This window comes from Urocitellus parryii, chromosome 8 (assembly GCF_045843805.1).
Source record: "Urocitellus parryii isolate mUroPar1 chromosome 8, mUroPar1.hap1, whole genome shotgun sequence".
Lineage (NCBI taxonomy): Eukaryota > Metazoa > Chordata > Mammalia > Rodentia > Sciuridae > Urocitellus > Urocitellus parryii.
Genome location: NC_135538.1, coordinates 116,460,270 through 116,483,041, shown reverse-complemented (window position 1 = coordinate 116,483,041; position 22,772 = coordinate 116,460,270). Strand labels below are relative to the sequence as shown.

The window sequence follows — 22,772 nt, the reverse complement described above, 5'->3', positions numbered from 1 at the left end:
CTCTGAGGGTAACATCTCAGGATGGAGATCAAGGAGGAGGCACATCTTTTGCCTCACAGGCTTCCGAGCTGCGTGTTTCTCTGGTGGTGGAGGGGGGCGGAGAAGGAACTCTGTGCCACCGAGGGTCTGACCCATTTCATGTCAGCGTTTGTGAGTGTTGCACTAGGGGGTGGGGAGAGAGACCAGCCTTGGCCCTAGGGGTTGGGTGTGGTGGAGGTTCTAGACAGCAGGATGGAGAGATGGGGAGAAGGAGAGCATGGGGTTGGCCGAGGATAAAAATGGTCCCAAGCTTTTACCTTGGACTCCTTGCCTTAAAGAATCCTGTTCTAGTCACTTGCCCACACTCTGCCCTGCCCTACATTCCTGACCCCACATCCCTTCCCTGGTTTGGCCTATGGGGCGGTGGCTTGGGTTGGGGGTGGGGAGAAACATGCTGGGTTAGGGTGGGGACACACCAGCTTTTGGCTCTCAGCTTGAGGGGAGGTTTCAGGGTTTCACAGTGCTCTCGCACACTCTGGAATCCTTGCATGGCCACCTCCAGCCCTGCTCTCTACACCTTATCGCAGGTTAGGGTTAGGGTGGGAGTGGGGCTGAGAGGGGAGGGGAGGAGTCCTGGGGAAAGGAGCAGAGCAAAGCCTGACTCTTCACTAAGTTCATCTCAAGCCTCTGAATAATGGAGCTCTGAGGCCCCCTCCCTCCCGCCAGCCCCCAGGGGTGCTTGACCACTGAGCCATACCCTCAGCCCTTTTTTGTATTTTATTTAGAGACAGGGGCTCACTGAGTTGCTTAGGGTCTTATTAAGTTGCTGAGGCTGTCTTTTCCTCCTGCCTCAGCCTCCTGAGTTGCTGGGATTACAGCACGCACCACCGTGCCTGGCCCTTCTGAGCTTTAAGCTTTCTGAGGTCAATGGTACCCAGCATCAGTGCTTGAAGTCACACTTCCCTGCAGTCAGGACCCCTGGGGTTACACAGCAGGGGTTCAGGGAGAGGAGGTTGTAGGGTCTTTCAGATCAGGGCAGGTGGGAGAGAAATGGTCTGAGCAGAAATGAGACTGGGCTTCACCACAGCTAGCCCCAGATGTGGGGTGGGGATGGGATCAGGTGGTGCCACATTGCAGAGGGGTTTCTCTTGGGGAGACCGGCAGGAGGAACTCATTGCAGGTGCTTCATTGAGGAAATCAGATGGTCACAGGGAGCACGGTGCTGGCTTTTTTTTTTTTTTTTTTTTTGGCCAGCAGGTGGGCAGGGCCAGAATGGGCAGCAAACATAAATCTCAGCTCAGGGCCAGCTGCAGGTGCTGGAGGCAGACACCTGTGCATATTTGGTTAGCAAATACCTTTCCTAGCCTCCGTCAGCCAGCCCATGGCCCTTCCTCCAGCCTGCAGGAAAGCCAGCATCTGAGTCTCCAGCATCTGAGTCCAGACCTTGATGACAAGAGTGATATGGGTCATGGCAAGGAGAATTAAGTCCATCTCAGAGAAGATAACGATGATGATGATGGTGATGACTGCCGTTGGAGTTTACAGATCATTTACAGGTGTCTCTGGCCTTCACCTATGCTGTCCCTTGGACTTCTCACCACCAGCTGAGGCCTAAGTATAATTCAGGAAAAGGACAGAGACCCACTTAGAACACTCATTTTTCCACCACCTAGTCTTAATAATTGTCCCCATATAGTTGCTACATTTTTTTTTTTGTAGTACTGGGGATTGAACCCAGAATATTCTACCACTGAGCTTTATCACTAGCCCTTTATATTTTCAATTTTGAGACAAAATAAGTTGCTAAGTTGCTCAGACTTGTGATCCTTTTGGCACTATGCGTGCACCACCACGGTTGTTATACCATTTTTTGCTGAAGTATTTTATAGTAAATTATATACATTCCATCTTTTCACCTCCAAATACTTCATTCAAAGGTATGCTCCTGTTTAACCACAGTGCTGTGACTATACTAGTCATTTCCTAATAGCATCTGGTGTACAATCTATGGTAAAATTGTCCCCAGTCTGTTTTTGATCACTGGTTTCTTTAAATCAGCGCCCTGTCAAGGTCCATTTGTTACATTTGGCACTTAAAACCTCTAGAGTCTCCTTTCATATAAAACAGCTCCCCCCACCAGCTCCCCCACCATGATTCTGAGTTCCTGATGAGGCGGGAACTACCCAGGCTGCTTCACTCTCTGGATCTGTCAGGTCACTTTGCTGCTCTGCTTCCCAGAGAGCTCTGTGGAGGTCTACAGCCAGGTGGCCTGGGCCAGAGGGTCTGCTCTGCTGAGGCTCATACAGTCTTGGTTCATCCATCAAGTGGCACAGGTTGAGTGTCCAGTCCTGGGTGGAGAGGCCTGGGCCAAGTAGGCCAGTATGTGAGGCAAGGGCAGGCTGAGTGGCTGAGTGCACCACCATGCCTGGCCCTTCTAAGCTTTAAGCTTTCTGAAAGCATGAGCCATGCCTTTGTTTAATTTCCATATATTCCCTCTGGTGGCACAGGGTGGATGCTGGGTAAAGATTCGTAGAGGTAAAGGGTGCTTTTATTGGGATGTAGAAATTAATTTCTTTTCTCTTGTGATCCAGAGAGAGACACCAGCCAGTGCATATGTTTCCTTTTCCCAGTATTCTGAGTATCTGGAGAGAGTCCCTTGGGCCCCCCCCCTATCTACCACCAGCCCATTAGTGCACTTCTGTTGGAAGTGAGTACCTTCCTCAGGGCTGGTCTAGATGTGTGGGAGGTGGCTGGTATCTCTGGGAAGTGGCCAGTGGCCCAGGCTGGTAGTCAGGAGACCTGGGATCTGGAATAGCTATTCCATCAACCCATATGACCACAGCTGGTCAGTACCTCCATGTCCCAGTTTCTACAGCTAGATGGAGGAGGGGGCTTTTCAGGGTCCCTCTGGATTTCCCCAGTCTGTGATTTCCCCTCCTTTGGCTGCTGTGATGGTGGCCAAGCTGGTAGGTGCAGGTTTTGAGTCAGGCTCTGTGATAGTCACCTATCCCACTTCTATATGGCTCCCTTCTTCCTCCTCCTTATCTAATCTTTCCAGACACACTGACCTGCCCCACCTCCTTTCCCAGGCTTTTACCTGGATATCAAAGTCCACTCTGGGTGGAATGGGGCCGCCCAGGTTCTGGGATGCATTTGTCTTCCTTTCTTCCTTCAGATCAAGGTCTTGGGGAGTGGACCATTTCAGGGACAGCACCCTCTTCCACATCCTTCTAGAGCATGCTATCAGCCAGCTCCTCTCCTTACCATTAGACTGGTCCTGCTCCCAGGTGATCTTCCAGGACCTCACTCACACCCCACCTCCATGCCCTAGCAGGGCCTGGACAGGTCAGACTCCAACTGGTCTTGTGCTTCCCAGTAGATGAAGGACTCACAATAGGGACTATCCTCAGGATTCTGAGTGGCTGATGTCCCCGAGTAGGGAAAACCTGATGCACAGATATAAACTTGTGGCTCATGTTCTCTGAGCACTCAGCCTGGTGGGCATTAGCTTTCTGAGGGTGGGAACCCCACCCAGCGCCCCAGGATCGCTGACTTGGAATAAAGTTTTATTGAATAGATGGAGTCTGGGTTGTTTAAGTGCCATCATCCAGTCCTCTGTGTGGCCCAGGTGGATCTTTCCACTTTGTGGGATTCACATGGGACTACAGTAAGAATAAAATGAGATATTGGATGTAAAATTGATTTATAGGGTTCCACACATAAGGGCGTGGGTTTTTCCTAAGCAATCTTGGTGGGGTGCCTGCGGCCAGTAAACAGGAGCATACCTGTGGAGGGAATGGCCAGAAAACCCTGCAGGAACCTAGCGGCAGTCGTTGAAGAGAGCTGGATGCATCTGGGGTTCCCAGCATGAGTGAAAGGCGAGAGGCAGAGGGTGAGACTGATGGGCGTTGGCCTTCTCTGGGACTTTGAGCCTAGGGACCCTGCAGGGGTGAATAAAGCATGTGCCACTTCACCCAGGAGATCTGGGCTCTGGTTACAGCCCCAGCGCCAGGTGCGCGCCTGTGGCAGGGCTATTTTAATAAACACAGATGCTCCCTAGGAGGCGAAATGTCGGGGGGATTACGACGGGAGGGGTTGTGCCCCCCCGTGGGTAGGGGTCCCCTGGGGCCTCCCTCCGCGAGTATCCGGGTATCCGAGGAAAGCGCGGGCGCGGGCAGCTAGACACCGCCCCTCTCGGGCGCGCCTGGCGGAGGCCCAGCGTCCCGGCGGCGGCTGGCAGTCGGAGGCAGGCCGGGGCGAGGCCGCGCTCGCCCTCCCTCGGCGGCGGCTACACGTGGGGCGGCGAGTTTCGCTCCGCCGCGGGGGCGAGGGCGGGCCGGGAAGAGCGCGCGAGGGCAGCGCGGGGCGCGGGCTGGAGGGACGCCCGGCCCGACTAGGGCTCCGCCACCGGCGGGGCCCCGGGCCGCTCTGACCGCGACCTTGCCCTCCCAGGCCCCCTCCATCAGAACTCACCTGGTCCGGGGTCTGGCAGCCCAACTGAAGAGGGCTTCCCTGTTTATCTGCCTTTGGCTTTATGCGAGTCCCTTTCCACCCTCGCTCACCAGGGCGCACCTACAGGGGATGCATTGGTCTTAATGAGTGCACAGAAGAATGAGTGCAAGGCTTGTGGAGGGCGCTTGGGCCACTCTGGGACCCTGCAAGCATCTCTTGAATGGCCACCTTCTTTGGCCATAACTAGGTGGGGGTAGGAGGACTGTGCCAAGTCCCACGTGGAGAATAAAAATAGGAAGGCAAGGTGCCACTCTAAGAGGGTCTTGGGAGGAGTACAGATTGGAGTCCCATGTGGCCAGGTGGTGGTGACTTTGCTCAGAGGCAGCTCTGATGGCTAGGTGGTCCTTTCTCTGGCCTCTCAAGTCTTCACTACTGGGCTCAGGGTAGAATGCTTGCCTAGCATGTATGAGACCCTGGGTTCCAGCCCTGGCACTGCAAAGAAGAAGAAGAAGAAAAAAAAAAAAAGAATCAAGAAATCAAGTCTTCACTACTGACCTCCGTACTCTTGGGGTCCTATCTACCCCTGTGCATTGCTTGCAGCTTGCTTTGCTTTTTGACCCTGCTCTCTCATACAGCCATGCCTGACTCTTGCAGCTGCAAGCTTGGCATTTTTCTTCCAAGCCTTGTCTGCACACTCTGGAGGCCTCACTCCTCTTTCCACACCTTCCCCTTCTCTAATTGAGTTCACTTTGCACTGTGGCACTGGATATGGAAGAGGGGACTTCAGAAGCTCTGCCAATCTGGGCAGTGGCAGATGAACATCCACCTAACCACCAGGTGGGTTTGTGCCAGGGAGGTAGGAAAAGCAGGTGAATATCCACATTTGCATGTCTTTTTTCCCAGGAGGAGTGATCCAGACAAAGGGCAACAGGAGCAGGCATGGAGGGGTCCTGGATTAGGATGGGTTTTCCAAAGACAGAACATCTCTGTGGAAGAAGACTACGGCCTCTTTCTCTTTTCCTCCTCCACAAGACCTAGTGTACTGGCCAGGTGGGGGGCTTGTGGGGTTACCCCTGTCTCCCCTCAGAGACAGGATTTCCACCCCTGGCAGGGCTCAGTCCCAGGCCCTGGGTCAGTGCTTTCTCTCCTCCCCACCAAGATGGATTCATCTTGTGTCCTCTCCTCTTAGATTTTGCCAAGAGAAAACTGATTCACTAATGTCTTACAGGAAATTCTATGCATTATTCAAGGCCCTGAGCTGCTGCTGCCTCTGTGCCTTGTCTGATTGGCCATACTCTGACCTCTCCCATCCCCAAATCTGGACAAAACCTACAGCGGTACTGCCAGTTGGCACCAATGCATATTCCTGATATCATTATTCTTCTGAGTATGTGACTTGTCTTCCCAATGAGATTTTCGGCTCCCTGAGGCAGGGACCTTATCTTTTGCTTCTCATGTACTTCCCTCCACAGCTAATAAAATGAATTAATTTACTCACTCAATATGTATTTCGTGTTGGCCGCTTGGCTCTGCTGGTCTGGGTGCTGCGGATACAGCAGGGAGCAAAACACACATCCCTGTCCTTGTGGAACTTACATCCCATGGGGCGGGAGTGAGGGACAGTAAGCCAAATAAGGACAATTCTATAGAGCTGGCTGAGTGGTGATGTAGATGCGGTGGGAGAACAAGGGAGCAAGAGGGGCCTGAGGAATGTGGAGGAAGGAGAGCACAATTTTAAAAGGGATGGAGAGGGAGTGTCCACATGGGTAGGGGTATCTGAGCTGAGATGTGCAAGAAGTGAGGGGGTCTAGAGGAAGAGGTTCCAAGCAGAGGAAAGAGCCACTCCAAGCCACCTGGGAGGTTTGAGGAGCCTGGGGGAAGCTGTGGGGCTAGGGCATGGTGGACCGGGGAGGGGAGGAGATGAGGTCACTGAGATGAGTGGGAGGATCATGTGCCATCTTTGGTGTCACTCTCAGATGGGTGGATTCTGAGCAGAGTGCTGTCCTTATTTTTTTTTTTTTTTAATTTTTATTTTTTGGAGCTGGGGATCAAATCCCAGTCTTTGCACTTGTTTAGGCAAGTGCTTCACCACTGGGTGCTTACTATGACTTATCATTTTTTTTTTTTTTTTTTTGGTCCTGGGAATTCAACCCAGGGGTTCTTTAACACTGAGTTACATCCCCAGCCCTTTTTATTTATTTATTTATTTTTATTTTGAGACAGGGTCTCACTAATTTGTTTAGGGCCTCACTACATTACTGCCTCAGCCTCCTGAATTGCTGGGATTACAGGCGTGTGCCACTTTAAAATTTGCCTTTTAAAGGGACCCCTGTGTTACTTTGTAGAGTTCAGGGTTACGGGGCAAAGAGGAAGCCCAGAGACCAGTGAGGAGGCAGTTACTTGAGTGCAGGTGAGAGTGTGGGGCCTGGCCCAGGAGGGTGGTGGAAGTGATGAGAAGTTGTTCTCATGTATTTTGAAGCCAGAGCCCACAGGGTTTCCCAGCAGCTTGAACGTGAGATGTGGGTGATAGAGGATTGGTCTGAGGTTTCTGACCCAAGCCCTTGGAGGGATGAAATTGCCAGACAGAGATGGGGACATCTTCAGGAGAAACACTTTTAGGTGGAAGATTAGGAGTTTGGTTTTGAGCTGCTAGTGGATTCCTGAGCAGAGATGTCCAGTAGGCAGTTTAGGGGAGGATGGACTTGGGAGTCATCAATGGGAATATTAGTAATACTTCTGAGCCCGTGAGTGTGGCCAAGATGTGCTGGAATGTGAGTGCAGATGAAGGGAAGAGTGCTGGAAGGGGAAAGGAGGTTGAGGACCCTCACCTCCCACCCTCCTCCTGAGGTCCCCACAGTACCTGCTGTCGCTGGCTAGCCTGGCTTCAGAGCCCAGCTCTGCAGTCTATCCTTTAACCTCTCCATGCTCTACTTTCCCTGCCTTTAAAATGAAAGTAATAACTAAGTAGATTTAGAAAATTAAACAGCAATATATGAAAACATTAGGTAACTTTCCAGTTCTTCGCAGACACCAACTGGATGTTCCACATTCAATTTAATTCTGACACTGTCTGCCAGGAGTTGGTGCCAGATCCCAACTGCATCCCAGGATGCCACTCAGGTCAGCCAGATGGAGGAGGTGCCTAGGATGAGGCAAGGGGAGGGGTAGAGCTTCCACCTCCTCTGGGCCTTACCACCCTCTGGAATTTCTCTGTGGTCATTGGGAAGTGCTCTGAACTGGTCTTGTGGATTTTCCTGGAGCTTCATTGCCCGTTGGTGATGAAGTCAACCTCCTGTCAATCTCCAGCTCCTTCTTCCACTTCAGAGGAGGTTGTAATGGCTGGTGGGGCTGAAGTTTCCACCTCTCCAATCATGTGGTTAGTTCCACTGGCAATCAGCACCTCACCCCCATCCTTAGGGGCTTTCCAAAAGGCCCCTCATTAACATAAATTTAGGTGTAGTTGAAAGAGACTTGAGATGAACAAAATTTATACCATTTCACCCTTATTGCTCTGGAACTATTCCAAGAATGGGAAACAGAAAATCCAAATATTATAACAAAAGATAATCTTATCTGTCTTATCACTTAAGAAGTTAAAAGGGTCTTAGGAGCTGTGGCCAGGAGCTGGGATGAAGCCCAAATGTCTATTTTTTATTGTATCATTATTTCCCAGGACTTTATTGTGCAAAAGATTCCAGATGGAAAAATACAGTGGTTCCAGCTGCATGGAACTCAGTAGCCAGTGTAGAAAAGTAGAGAGGCCAGGACCAAGTGCCGAGGGAACAGGAGAGCAAGTGGTGTCCCCCAGGAGGGGAAAGGACACCTTCACATAGTAGGAGGGAGGAATTGAGGGGGAAGGAAGGAGATCTTCTAGACTTAGGCTCTGGGGTTAGAGGGTTGGGGTGGGCATGAAGGCCTTGTAGGCTGTCAGAACTGCCTGTGGAGACATGAGAGCTCCCAGGAAGGGGACTTGGGATGACCTGGAGGTTTAGTACAGCTGCCTCAGGAAGTAGAACTAATAAGACCAGCTAAGAAGTGGAAGGAGGTTAGATCAGAAAAGACCTTGTTAGCCAGCCCAAGGGGGAGGTGTGGGAGGAACATGGGCTATCAGCCTGGTCTCAGCTCTGTGACTTCAGGCAAATTATTTTATATATATAAGTTTTTTTTTTTTTTTGGTACTGGGAATTGAACCCAATACAGGCCGTCCTGACACCCTACAAAGCCTTCAAGTAAAATGGTGCTAATGACTAGCCCCTTGCTGGGAAGTTGCTGAGAATTCAGGGGCAATGGGTATGAAGTGCTGAGATAGAGTGGGCCTTGGAGATGACTATCACATTATCCTGGAGACGCATTGAAGAATTTTAAATGCAGAAGTGGAGTAGATGAATGGGTAGATGGAGGGAAGGATGGATAGAAGGATGCAGAGGTGGGTGCGTGGATGGACGGATAGAGGGATGGATAAGTTCTTGGATGGATGGGCGCCCTCAGGGGCTGTGGGATTAACCCCAGCCACAGCTGTAAGGGGGAAATTTCGGGCCTTAGGGTAGGTCGAAGAGGACAGTCTGGAAAGGGACCCTGGGCTGGGGAGGCATGAGGCTCCTTGTCCTGTCTTGGAGACTGCAAGGCTCATGCTCCTGGCTTGGAGTCTTGTAGACTTCTCTCATTGGTTGTCTCCGGTCCCTTGCAGCTCCTGGGTCTTGTCTCTGTTTCTCTCTGTCTTGCTCTAATTCTCCTTCCTGTCTCCCTTCGCCTTTGTCTCCCCGTCCTTTTGGTCAGGGCAGTAGGGTCTCAGAGATAAGGTCTGCAGTGTGTGACAGCCCAGACAGGTGGCAGATCCTCACAGGAAAGCTCCAGTGCCAGTCAGGGAGCTGGGGTGGGCTGGGGTCTCTGAGTGCTTCCTGGAGGGTCTCTGTTCCAACCCAGGGGATCTTGCCTTTTAATAGTGGTTCCAGACAGGGTATGTCATGGTGCAGGGCAAGGTTTGTCAGGGATGGAGGGAGTTTCAAGGAGCCCTCACTGTTGCCCTGGAATCCCCCATTCCCAAGGGAAGGGTGCTGTGGAACCTCTTCTTTCCCACTGACTGAGCTGCCTTGTCCCCCAGGCTGGTGGATGACCGCTGTGTGGTGGAACCTGCAGCTGGGGACCTGGACAACCCCCCTAAGAAGTTCCGAGGTAAGACCACCTCTCCCACTGTCCTTGTCCCTCCAGGCTCCTGAGTCCTGGACCTGGGTTTGAATTTATTCAGCCGTATTTGGACCCTTTGCTCTGGGGAGTCCCCCTCGGCCTGCATGCTGCCAGCTTGGCCCAGTACCTTCTCCCTTTCTGCGGCCACGCCCCCTTCTCAGGCACACCCACTTCTGGATAGGGGCCCATTCTTTCCCCAAGTCCCTGCCAGCCACAGGGCTTTCTTTGTCTATGTGAGTGAACTTTTTCTGAGGGATTAGAGGTGGAAGAGAGTCGCCTGAGGCTGTAGGAGATCCGGGAGACGGCCCTTCCCTGTGCCTCAGTTTCCCATCTGCGTGGTAAAGGGATTAGACCTGATGGTTTCCAGGAAATTCTGACCCTGACTGTATCCTCCGGCCTTGGCCCTGAGCTCTGGGTGACTCCTGCTGGAGGGGCCTCCAGAACCCAGACCTGGCTCAGTGCTGTGACTGCCTGGGGCCTCCATGTCCTTCACCGTCAGTGGTCTTCTCAGGCCAGCCCAGCAGGCCCGGGGCTTTGTGAGGATGGAAGGATGTCCTGGCTGTCCTCGTGCCAAACTGTTATTGTGGTGATTACCTGTGAGTTGGGACAGACAGAGAGACAGACAGACAAATCCTGGGCGTGGTGGGCAGGGTGGGAGCAGGCAAGAACACGCCTGCCGGTTGGTTGCTCCTCTCCCCTTGGGGGAGGCTAGCTGGGATGCCCTCAAGGGGACTGCAGGGGATGGAGGGGACAGGGGTGAGACAATCGTGTTGCAGCCTTGGCTGGCGACTGCTGGGGGCTTTGCCCATCTGTTGGGGTGTAGGGACAGATGGAGGGGCTCCTCCAGCTCGCAGTGGGCCCCCATATCTGCTCTTCTGTTCCTACCATCATGGGATTCTGAGCGGGGGCTGTGCCTCGGGGTGGGGTCCTGGGTCGAGATGTGGCTGGACCGAGTATGTGGGAACCGCTGCAGGCTCGGCTCACTCCTCACCATCCGGCCCCGCTGCCCCCCACATCTGGCTCCACTGCCTTCTGCCTCACCCCCCACACCTGCCCCTGTCCCTCCAGCTGTGCCAGGCTCCTGCAGCCTTGCACTCCGTTCCCCACCTCTCCCACGGGGCTCTCTGTCAGCGGCCTCAGGTCTCATGGCTTCAGCGAGGCCTTCCCCGACCAGCCGCAGGAGGCTGCGCCCCGACCCGTCTTTTTCACCTGCTCTGTTTTGGTCCATAGCTTGACTCTGACCTGCTGCATGTACTTGACTAATTTTTAAGTCAGGGGTCTTCCTCGCTGGAGTGGAGCTCCACGGGGCAGGGATCTCTGAGCTTTTCTTGTTCCCAGTTTCATTCAGGGGCTGCTGCCTCGTTCTCTCTGAAGAACTCAGAGGCTGTGTGGTGAGGGTCCCCAGGGGGCCTCTGCCAGTCTGGAGGGGACTGGGGCTGAGAGGGGCAGGTGGTGCGTGAGTTGAGGAGTGACAGGCTGGTGGCAGGGAGGTGGGTGTGGCAGGGGAAGATTTGCCCTAGGCTTCCAGTGGGCAGAGTTTGGGGCCAATTTTTGACAACAAAAAGCCACTTAGCAGAACAAATGCTCCTTTGATTTCTTGCTTTTCTCCCTTGTTGCTTCTTCCCACACCCCCTGTCTCTTCCTCTCCATTTTCTCAAAGCCTGAGAGGTTCTCCCCACCCCCAGCCCCTGCCAAGGATCCCTGGGCCGTGTGAAGGTCTCCGTGGCCTCTGTGGGCCCATCCCTCAGAGTGAGGTAGAAGAGATGGATTCATACTGTCCCCGCCTCCCTCTTGTCTGCCCCAGGCTTTGGTGTCTTGATGAGGTGCAGAGGCCACTCCAGACTCCCCGAGGTCCTCTTTGGTCCTGAGAGGAGCTGAGGTTGGGCAGGTTCCTGTCCTAGCCCTTACACCTGGTGGGTACAAGTTCTAGTGCCTGAACTTGGGGCCAGAGAGAGACACGGATCCCAACCTCCTGTTCCGAGCCTGGAGGCCTCACTTTCATTGTTTCCGTGTCTTTCCCATAAATACCCTGACCCTGGAGGGGAGGACCCAGAAAGGGTTTGGGGGCTGAGCAGGCATTTTAGAAGTTGGCTGGAGATCATCAAAGATGGCCTTGCCCTGAGACCCCCCCAAGAAGTTCTGTCCCTGCTGTCTTGGGGGTAAGTCTGCCATTGCAGGGGACTCCACAGCTCACCATTCAATGCCCTGCCAGCTCCCCCTGTACCTGCTCTCCCTGGAGGTCCCCAGCAGGGCTGGCAAAGCTTCCATCAGCCAGCCCTTATTTAGTTTCTGGCATGTGGTTTCAGTTCTGTCCCTTTCTGATACCACCCCAAGCCCCAGCATGTTCAGGGAGTTCTTTCCAGACCTGGCAAGATCCTGGGAAGCCCAGGCTGCTGGTGCCTGAGTGTGTGGCACCCCATGCCAGCCCAGCCTCCTAACTCTGCTTTGCTGCAGGTTTTGGGGTATGGCTGCTGTGAGTCCTGCATGCTGACTGGGCCTGGGGTGGGGGCACACTGCCTTCTTTGGCCCTTTCTCTTCTCCTCCATGCTGGGGCAAGGGGAGACCCAGTGTGGAGGGACTTGGCAGCCCTCACCTCCAAATGTACCTTGGGGAAGGTGATGAGGTGGCCTCCCTCTGTTTGCACAGCTGGGCACCTCTTCTCCAGCCTCCTCCTCTGCTTAACCGAGCATCTTCCAAACCCAGCTTATTGCTGTTATAATTATTATTAAGACACGTTCCAACTGCATACAAAAATAAAGAGGGACTGGGGTTGTAGCTCAATGCTAGAGGGCTTGCCTAGCACGTGGGAAGCATTGGGTTCGATCCTGAGCACCACATAAAAATAAATAGATGAAATAAAGGTATTGTGTCCATCTACAACTAAAAAATATTTTTATTTATTTATTTAAATTTTTAATATTTATTTTTTAGTTCTCGGCAGACACAACATCTTTGTTGGTATGTGGTGCTGAGGATCGAACCCGGGCTGCACGCATGCCAGGCGAGCGCGCTACCGCTTGAGCCACATCCCCAGCCCCACTAAAAAATATTTGAAAAAAAAAGTAAAGAGAAAAATAACACACACCCATGGCCCCACTACCGAGCCACGTAAACCCTTTTTTGCTACATTTATTTCAGATCTTTTTACTTTTAAAGAAATAACATAGCTATAGTGGAAGTGCACCGTGCCTTGCTCCTTCCCCTTCTCCCTCACCCTCTCCAGAGGAAAGTAATGCTCAGGAATCGTGGGCCTGTTTCAAGGCATTTGCCATTAGCACAGAGGGAAATACCCATGAACAATGTAGGGTAGTTTCCGTTTTTCGAACTCTGCCTGTTAAAGATAGTCTTCTGTCTACACTGGTTTTTGAGATTTATCATGTTGATACATGCGGCTGTGGTTCATCTGTTTAATTGCTGGGTGACTCTCCACTGGGTGAGTCAACTTCAGTCCATGGATAGGTGCTCCTGGTGATGATGGACGTTTAGCACATTTCCAGTTCTTGGCAATCGCCCACGTTGCTGCATGGAGTGTTCTTGTACGAGGCTCCTGAGGCTTGTTTCTCTGGTATGTTCCCATGAGGGTCGTGCTGGGTGGGAGGAAGGCCCCTCCATCTAGTGAGAAATGACCTCATTGCCTTGTGCAGGGGCTGTCACCTTCACACCCCGCAGGCCATGGGTGCGGTTCCCAGGCTCCACCTGCACCCTCGGCAGGATTGCTTTTGTCCCACCCGACTTTCTTTCAGCCTGCTGGGTATGAAATGGCATCTTATTGTGGGTTTTTAAAAAAATAGTTTAATTTTTTTTCAGTGCTGGGGATGGAAGTTTCATGTATTTTAATGGCTAACTTATGGGAATAACCCAGAAATCAGACAAAACAAGTACTTGTCCTGTACTTGTCCTTAGGACAAGGCAGAAAAATCTGTAGCGTGGATGGAATCTCCTGTGGGGTAAAAGAGCTACAGACGCCCTCCAGTTGCCATCAGTAAGAAATTTACTTGTTAAAAAAAAAAAAAAAAATCCAGGCACTGACATTGTCCAGAAAAATCTAACAGATTAATTTACAGTTGTTATAAAGTTGAACTGCTGAAACTTGTTCATGGAAACATTTTGGCTTGCATGAATGGTTTACGTCCCTGCATTTATAGTTTTTAAAAATTCACATATGGTCGTCCAGGGAGGCGGTAGCAGCCTGTGCTCCAAGCTACTTTGAGGCAGGAGGATCACTTGAGCCCAGGAGTTTGAGGACAGCCTGGGCAATACAGTGAGACCTGTCTCACCCCCACCCCACCCCCCAAAAGAAAAATTCGCCCATGAAGGAAAAATGGAAAAAATGCCAACACCTGAATTTTTAAAAATATTTGTTTTTCAGTTATAGTTGGACACAAGAGATTTATTTATTTTCTTTTTTTAATTTTTATGTGGTGCTGAGGATTGAACCTAGGGCCTCGCACGTGGTAGGCGAGTGCTCTACCACTGAGCCACGACCCCAGTCCCTCCCAACACCTGCTTTCTGTCACTTATTTGATTTGTTCACTCATATCATACATTTAGGTATCTTTAGGCTCCATGGAGTGGCGGGGGGCTATGAATCTAATGTTCAGAACTATCAAGAAGAGCAAGAAGAGAATTTGTTAATTTTTTGAGAATGAAATATTTCCCATCATAGTGAATTTTTGTGTGTGTATTGGGAATTGAACCCAGGGCTTCACGCTTGCTAAGCAAGAGCTCTACCACTGGGCCACACCTCTGGTCTGATAGTGCGTTCTTTTTTGTTATTGTTGCTGGAGATTGAACCCAGGGGCACTTTACCACTGAGCTATATCTCCAGCCCTTCCCCTTAAAAAAATTATATTTATATATATATATAATTTTTACAGTGCTGAGGATAGAACCCAGTGCCTCACACATGCTCACACATGCTAGGCAAGTGCTTTACCACTGAGCCCCAGCTCTAGCCCCAGCCCCAGCTGTTTTCATTTTAATACAGGGTCCTGCTAAGTTGCTAAGGCTGGCTTCCAACTTTGGATTCTCCTGCCTCAGACTTCAAGTTGCTGGGATTACAGGTGTGCGCCACGGTGCCCAGTCAAACATAATTCCTATTGTGGTTTAATTTGAATTTATGAGGCCAATAGTGAGGTTGAGCATCTTTTTATACGTGTACTGGCCACTTAAATTTTTGTTCTCTGGTTGGGATTGTAGGCTCAGTGGTGGAGCATATGCTTTGCATATGTGATCCCAGCTCTGCAAGACAAAAACAGAAAAACAAAACAAAAGCCCTGTTTTGATTCGTTTTCTAAAAGCCATATTAACATATGCTGTAAGATCAAGATGAAAGCATTGTCCCCCACCTCACCCTGTTCCCATCCTCAGGGGCCCCCTATTAGAAAATGTGACAAGGTAGTTTATTTATATGATTAAAACATCAAAATGTTATGCAGCCAGGCATAGTGGTACATGCCTATAATTCCAGCGACTCAGGAAGCTGAGGCAGGAGGATCACAGGTTCAAGGCCAGCCTGGGAAACTTAGTGAGCTCTTGTCTTGAAATAAAACAATAAAAAAATAAAAATGGCTGGGGATGTGGCTTCATGGTAGAGCACTTGCCCTGCATATGTGAGGTCCTAGTTCCAATCCCCAATACCACAAAAGAACAAAAGCATTTATATAAATATACATTGAAAATCTTGTTCCCGCTCTGTCCCTGCCCACCCCACTGCCCCTTCAGGGAATTATTTTAGTTTCTTATGTGTCTTCTAGTGTTTATTTTCCCTTTTTGGTACTGGGGATTGAAACCAGAGGTGCTTCCACTGAGCTACATCCCCAACCCTTTTTTATTTCTTTTTAAATTTTGAAACAGGGTTTCACCAAGCTGTTTAGGGCCTTGATAAATTGTGGAGGCTGGTCTTGAACTTGCATTCTTCTTGCCTCAGCCTCCCAAGTTGCTGGGATTACAGCTTCGTGCCACCGTGCCCCGCTTCTGTATTTCACATTTCTTCTCTTTCTCGCACAAAGGCCCTGTTCTGTATCACTGTCCGGTTCTTCACTGCTTTTCCTTTGTCTGTCATACTATGACTAGAAGGCGGGAGCGGATATTCAAGATTCCCATCAGTACTACCACTAGCTGCCCCCACCTCCGCCCAAAGAGCTTGTGCCATCTTATCCCCTGACAGCTTTGCAACAGAACAACTCCTCTGAACTCTTTCATTGTTCTGCTAGCTAACCCCATATCTTCAAATGTTACGCTCATTCCACTGTTTCTTGATTTATCAATTTTAAATAGCATCCATCCATTCTTGTCTTTTTTTTTTTTTTTTTTTTTTGGTACCAGAAATTGAACCCAGGAGTGCTTAACCACATCTCCAGCAGGCCCCAATATATATATATATATTTGAATCAGGGTCTCACTAAGTTGCTTAGGGCCTTGCTAAGACCCTGAGGCTGGCTTTGAACTCTCGATCCTCCTGCCTCAGCCTTCTGAGTGGCTGGGATTACAGGTGTGCACCAGCATGCATGGCCTATTTGTGTCCTTCTAAGATAGATGAAGATTTAGCTTGTGTGCTTGTGTGGCCCACTCCTCTGTCCCCACTCCTGCATCCTCCCAACAGTATCCTGATTCATCCTTGTTACCTTTATAAATCCAAGTATCCCATTTACCCCCCTTTAAAATGGCCTGTTCCCAAAGGCTGGGAATGTATATAGCTCTGTAGTCGAGAGCCTATGGCATGCCCAAGGCCCTGGCTTCAATCCCAGCACAGGAAGAGAGAGAAGAACATGGCTAGCCACTCAGCTACGCCTAGCCAGTCCCCCACACTAGGGAGTTTGCGTTGTTTGCTGCTCCCCAGCCCAGGGATGGTTCTATGTGGTAGGCATGGGCTTTTGGAGTTGAACGCGTCTTGTTCAGTTTCGGGTGATTGTGGATCCTGCCACAGCCTCACAAGCTGTGCCTCTCACTCACAGGCACACGCAGTCCTCAGCCGTTTCTCTTGGCCTGATGCTGAGGCTCCTGCCTGCCCAGTCTCCTGGCTTCCCTTCCCCCTTTCCTCTGTCTGCCCTTCAGCCCTGCAGTTTGATGAGAAAGAAGCTTCTGGGGTTCTGACAGAGCTGCCTGTGGGCAAAGCACACAGCCCAGTAGAAGAGTGGAGATATTCGTTTGCTTATTTATTCCATAAGCATCTTCTGACATGTACCGTGGGAGGGCAGGGCTCTGAGCGAGGACCTGTGCAGAGGCCAAGATGGAGCTGACAGCTATCAGGCAGTGAATTTCCATGCGAGTGCAGAGAGGTGGGGAGCAGGAGGGGTCCCTTCTGGCCTCAGCCCTCTCCCTGGCATGCTGTGGGGCAAGTCTCTGCGTGCAGACACAGGCTCTGACCCTTCAGAGGCTTATCAAGTCCCTTTAATGGGGCTCAACTGGCCTTTAAAGAATCGGGTAGGATGGATTTAGAATGTACAGATCATACTCGGCTTTGCTGTTGCTTCATTAATTGTTCTCTTCATCTCTGGCTATTCTCCTTAAATATGTCCAGCGAGTTTCCAATCTTGGTTATTGGAGCTTTTTTATTTCTAGAAACTCCATTTGGTTCTTTTTTAGTCTGTGGTGTTACTTTTACAGTGCCCTGTGCTCTGCAGGGATCTTCAAGCTCTTCATTTATTGATGGAGTGGAGAAGGCCTCTCTGCTCCACAGGATGTCTTGTCTGAAGTCTCTGCACGTCTGTTTCTGGGTCTACTTTGCCAATTGTCTCCCTGATGGAGTCGGCTTCCAGGGGCTCTGGTTGTCTGATTGTTGTTATTGCATTTGAAGTCGGCTGTGGGTGGTGGTGGACCAGGACAAGGGAGCTGTCCTCCAGGGAGGTCTATCAGGCTGCCCACTACCACACCAGGAGGCATCACGGATCTGAGTCCACCTGAAACATAGCTTCAGTGTGGGGTTTCTTGAGCCATCCAGGGGATTCCACCTGGGCTGGTAGAGGCTGTTGGACTCTGGGCTCAGCCTGCTTATGAGCACAGCCCCCTAGGGTCTTGGTCTCCTGTTAGAACCTGGTCGTTCTCCCTGATGAGAGCTGTCAAAATGTGTGTTTTCTGGCCGGGTGTGGTGGAGCATGCCTGTAATCCCAGTGTCCTGGGAGGCTGAGGCAGGAGGATTGCGAGTTTGAAGCCAGCCTCAGCAAGGGTGAGGCACTAAGCAACTCAGTGAGACCCTGTCTCTAAATAAAATACAAAATAGGGCTGGGGATGGGGCTCAGTGGTCGAGTGCCCCTGAGTTAAATCCCTGGTACCAAAAAAAAAAAAAAAAAAAAAAAAAAAGTATGTTTTCTGGAATCTGCAGGTATCCTCAGGGTGTTTTCTCTGTCTGGTTTCCTACTTCCACCCCCTGCCCTCCATACTGAGGATTGAACCCAGGGGTGCCCTCCCACTGAGCTACTTCCCCAGCCCTTTTTACTTTTATTTTGAGACAGGGTCTTGCTATGTTGTCCAGGCTGGCCTTGGACTTGGGATTCTCCTGCCTCAGCTCTGGAGTGGCTGGATTTTGGTGTGTGCCACTGCTCCTGGTTTTGGTTCCCTTTTGATCATCGCTTCTGTCTGGAGAGTTCTCCACTAACTTGTCAATCCAGGAATTCTTAAAATAATATATATTTGAAAAATCCAGTGGTTTTAGTGATCTGGTTGGGTTGGTCCAGACAGATCGTGACCATGGATCTTAGCCCTTTCAGACTCTGACCCCATGCAACCAGGACAGGGAATCTGCATGCTGTTCTGTGGCACAGTGATCTCAAGTGTGTTTCTTAGGTGGGACAAAGTCAAAGAGCTTGAGACCCCTGCTGTGGAGCCTCACCTGTCTCTGCCCCTTCTCTCCTCTCTGGATCAGAGGTGATGGGGGGATGCGTGTGTACAGACCAAGGAGTGATGATTGACGGTCAAGGCCTTGGGCTCCTGGCTGTGCCTTCCCCTGGCTCCAGGTTCACCCAGACTCAGGGCCTGGACCTCTCCCACCGCCTTAGCCCAGGTCATCAATCTGATGGATGACCAGCAGGAGTTTCACAGTTTCTGCCACCTCCCCTGCCTGACCCCTGTTCCCATATGTGCTCCCTGCTCCTGCCAGGAGGGGCCTGTCCTGTTCCTAGACACGCCATGTTCTTCCCTACCTTTGGCCCTTATTCCAGTTGTAAAATCCATCCCTCTTCCTGTCTCTCTCTCTCTCTTTCTCTCTCTCTTTTTTTTTTTTTTTTGGTACCAGGGATTGAACCCAGTGGCACTTGACTGCTGAGCCACATGCCCAGCCCTTTTGTATATTTTATTTAGAGACAGGGTCTCACTGAGTTGTTTAGGACCTTGCTAACTTGCTGAGTCTGGCTTTGAACTCTCAATCCTCCTGTCTCAGCCTCCTCAGCTGCTGGGATTACAGGCATGCACCACCGTGCCCAGCCCATCTTTCTCTCTTAAAAGCTAACTTCAAGCCAGGTCCAGTGGTACATGTCTGTAATCCCAGCACCTTGGGAGGTGAGGCAGGAGGATCTCGAGTTCAAACCTAGCCTCAGCTACTTAGTGAATCCCTAAGCAACTAAGCAAGACCCTGCCTCTAAATAAAATGTAAAAAAAAAGGGCTGGGAATGTGGCTCAGTGGTTAAGTGCCCCTTGGTTCAATTCCCACTACAAAAAAAGGAAAAAAAAAAAAAAGCTTACTTCAGGATTGCCTCATCCATGAGGGCATCGTTTCTAGATTTATCTATTAATCTGGCAGACAATTGCTGAGCCCCAGGCTCAGCAGTTCAGTAAGGACCTGTCTGGCTGCCCCTGAGTCTGATGAGGGCATCAAAGAACACAGATCAGCCTGTCAGAACCAGAGCTCCCTTTAAAATTATGGAGTGGAATTCATAAATGATAAAAGATGTCCATGCTTATGTAATATGAAATGATATCAGTCCAGGGCCAGTGAGCTTAGAGCCAGAGGAGAAATGAGGCCAGAATAATGCCCTAGATGTGACAAAAGAGGAGAAAAATAAAATAAAGAAAAAGCAATTTATAATAAGATAACATTCCCCCCATCCCAGGTACTGGGGATTGAACCCAGGGGCACTCTACCACATTCCCAAGGTCTCACTAAGTTGCCGAGGGTCTGGCTAAGTTGCTCAGGCTGACCTTGCCCAGGCTGACCTTAAACTTTCCATCTTCCTGCCATGGTGCCTGGTAGGATAACATTTATTTAAAAAATAAATGTTGAAGGGCTGGGGCTACTGCACAGTGGTGAGAGCCCTGGGTTCAATCCCCAGCATTGGAGGGAAAACAAAACCAAAGAAGTAAATGCTGGGCACAACTAGAAGCCCCAGCGAAGCAGTCACACCCCTGCCTGAGTCATGAATGTGGGTGGCACCCACAATTGCACATGTATAAAAATGTTCTAAACAGCAAAAAACGACTGGTAACGCTCAAACAACGCAAAGGACAGTCTTCCCTGGTTTATAGTCTAGCCACCTTCCTGGAAAATTCAGTGTTTGTTTCTGTGTATCACTCCAGCCCAGAGCCCCGCCCACGGGTACCCCCCTGCAGGTGTCTGGGGCAGGACATTCATAGGCAGGACAACCTCGTGGCGCAGGTGTGCAGCATCCTCATCCTGCCCATTAGGTGCCAGCTGTGACCATTGTTAGGACAACCAAAATCCCTCTGCACAATTACCAGGGACCTGCTCACAGCCGAGCCGGGCTGCGTCAGGTCTGCGTATGGCCTGGGCCAGCTCGTCACCAGCACCCAGAGTCCTTCCTCTCTCCCACCACACTTGGCGATTGTCCAACTCGTGCTTCCTTTTGATGAGCAGGAAAATCTGACATCCTTTCTGGAGGTTGGGATTATGAAAATGATATGCATTTCGTCCCTTGGCCAAAATAAAAGTTGTCAGAGTGAATGAGTTTCTGGAATTTTGATTTGCCCTGCTGTGGTCAAGAGCCTAAGAAGCTGAGTTGCTGCAGGGTCTGGAGACCAGAGTGGAGAAGCGTCTTATTCTCTCATGTAGGGCAGGGGAAGAACAGAGCCGGGATCTGGTTCAGGGGAGGACAAGCCCTGTCTGACCCCACAGGGAGCTCTGGAGTGTGACCTGTCCTTCAGAGAGTCCCCTCCAGGGGCTGGGCTGTTATATTCAGCAGAATCCAGGATGCTCCATATTCTATGGGATTCTCCCAACCACTTGTCTAGTCCCGGGGGCAGGAGGGTGGGAAGGGCTGGGAGAACAGGGCTGCAGGCTGGGGGTTCTTCAGGGAGGCTTGAGCCCCAGATGAACCCTGTGACCCCCATCCCCGCAGACTGCCTCTTCAAGGTGTGCCCCATGAACCGCTACTCGGCCCAGAAGCAGTACTGGAAGGCCAAGCAGACCAAGCAGGACAAGGAGAAGATCGCCGACGTGGTGTTGCTGCAGAAGCTGCAGGTGTGTGCGCCCCTGTGGCACCAGGAGTCTGGGTGCGCATGTAGGGCCTTTGATTGTCAGAGCCAGTGGGGGCCCTGGGGCTGCAGAGTGGCTTTTAAAACCCCAGTGAAAGAGACTGGTGTGTATGAGGGAAGGCTGGGGAGCGGAGTGTCCTTCTGGTGACCAGTAGTGTGTATAGCTCCTTTGTACCAATTAGAAGGTGCCCTTTCCTCCAGGCTGGCGTAGTCCTATGCCAGGGCACATGGCTCAGGTAGTGGGTGCGGAGACCACAGCGCAGTGAGCAACATGTACAGCTGTACATGGACTTACCAGTGGCTCCTGGAGATGTAGCTCCAGAGAATCCTGTGTCTGGTCTTAACCTCCCACTATGTTTTATACAGCTGGATCCTGGCCCTTAGATGGGACCTGGCTGTCCTCAGCCATCTATGAATTTTCAGTAGATCCAAGAGTGTCTCCAGGTCTCTGACTCACCTTGGGTTTCTTGGACGCATGGACAGTGTCACCGTGCTGGGTCCTGATGGGCTCAGTTCACACCCTGGGCAGGCTTCTTGGGACCATGCTCAGTCCCCAGCCCCCCAAGTGCTGATGGCTGTGATTGGAGCTTTGTGGCTCTCCTGAGACCCTCCCTTGGCCTGGTGTCACGTAGACCTTGTTTTCCTCTGTCCCTTTCTCCTGAGCCCCCTGCTCCTGGCTCCTCAAGCAGCCCTTCTGTGACCTGGGCTGGCAAGAGGGACACAGAGGGGCTGCCTGAGCTCTGGTCCAAGTGACCCATCTCTCTTCTGGGAGCAGGACTGTCACAGACGCTGGTGCAGGCTGGGGCTGGCCCCGGGGTCTGGCCAGGGCAGGACATTCACACCTGCACAGCCACATACTCAGTCACACGTGCTCGAAGGCACACCTCGGCTCTGTGCAATGTCACAGGGTGTGTGGTGTGGCTCCCACTGATGGGAGGAGGGGACAGAGGGACTCTGCTCTCAGAGAGTGCCAGTCTGATGGAGACGGGCACCTATCCTCAGGCAGCTTTCCCTTTAATGGGATAGAAGTGCTTAAAAAGGCATCCCTAGGGCTGGGGACACGGCTCAGCTTGTAGAGAGCTCGCCTCCCATGCACAGAGCTGGGTTTAATCCCAGCACCACAAAAAAGAAAAAGAAAAAAAAAGAAAGAAAGAAAAAAGAAAAAAAGAACAAAAAAGGCATCTCTAATGGAAGGTCAGACAAATCCCTCCGGCCACCAGAGCTGAACGCATTGGAGTTGCATGTGGCCAGTTGGGGACACTCCCTGGAGGCAATGGCCTGGGAGCCACTCAGCCTCCAGGGCCTTGGTGGAGTGGAAATGGGGGGGGGGTCAGGAAATGGCACCAAACACGCCCCTGCCAGGGTCAAGTCTGGTGAGACGGGGGTGGTGGTGAGGTATAGTTTAAGTTGCTGGGGGTGTCAGGGGACATGAGGGGATCAAGGGCTTGCTGGCGTGGCCCCTTCAGGGGTGGCACAGGTGAGGGCTGTGGCTCCTGAGCTGGGTGCGCTCTGGGGCCTCGGGCTACCCTCCCAAGCCCTCATCAATCGTGAGTTAGGGGAGGAGTCTCTAGGGGCCCCGGGACCTGGGTGAACGTGCCCCCTTCACCTCCCTGTGTGTCTGTCCAGCACGCGGCCCAGATGGAGCAGAAGCAAAACGACACTGAGAACAAGAAGGTGCACGGGGACGTGGTGAAGTACGGCAGCGTGATCCAGGTGCGGCTGCGGGGGGCCTC

At 51.5% G+C, this 22,772-nt stretch overlaps 1 protein-coding gene across 1 annotated transcript in view; it reads left to right on the top strand.

The window, feature by feature from the left end:
• The window catches only part of Itpr3 (inositol 1,4,5-trisphosphate receptor type 3), a 62,598-nt gene that overhangs the window by 5,100 nt on the left and 34,726 nt on the right, over positions 1-22,772 (top strand). Inside the window, exons 2-4 of the mRNA XM_026383607.2 lie at positions 9,533-9,603; positions 20,904-21,025; positions 22,666-22,752. Coding sequence (XP_026239392.2) covers positions 9,533-9,603; positions 20,904-21,025; positions 22,666-22,752 — 280 coding nt within the window. The remainder of the gene's footprint in view (positions 1-9,532; positions 9,604-20,903; positions 21,026-22,665; positions 22,753-22,772) is intronic.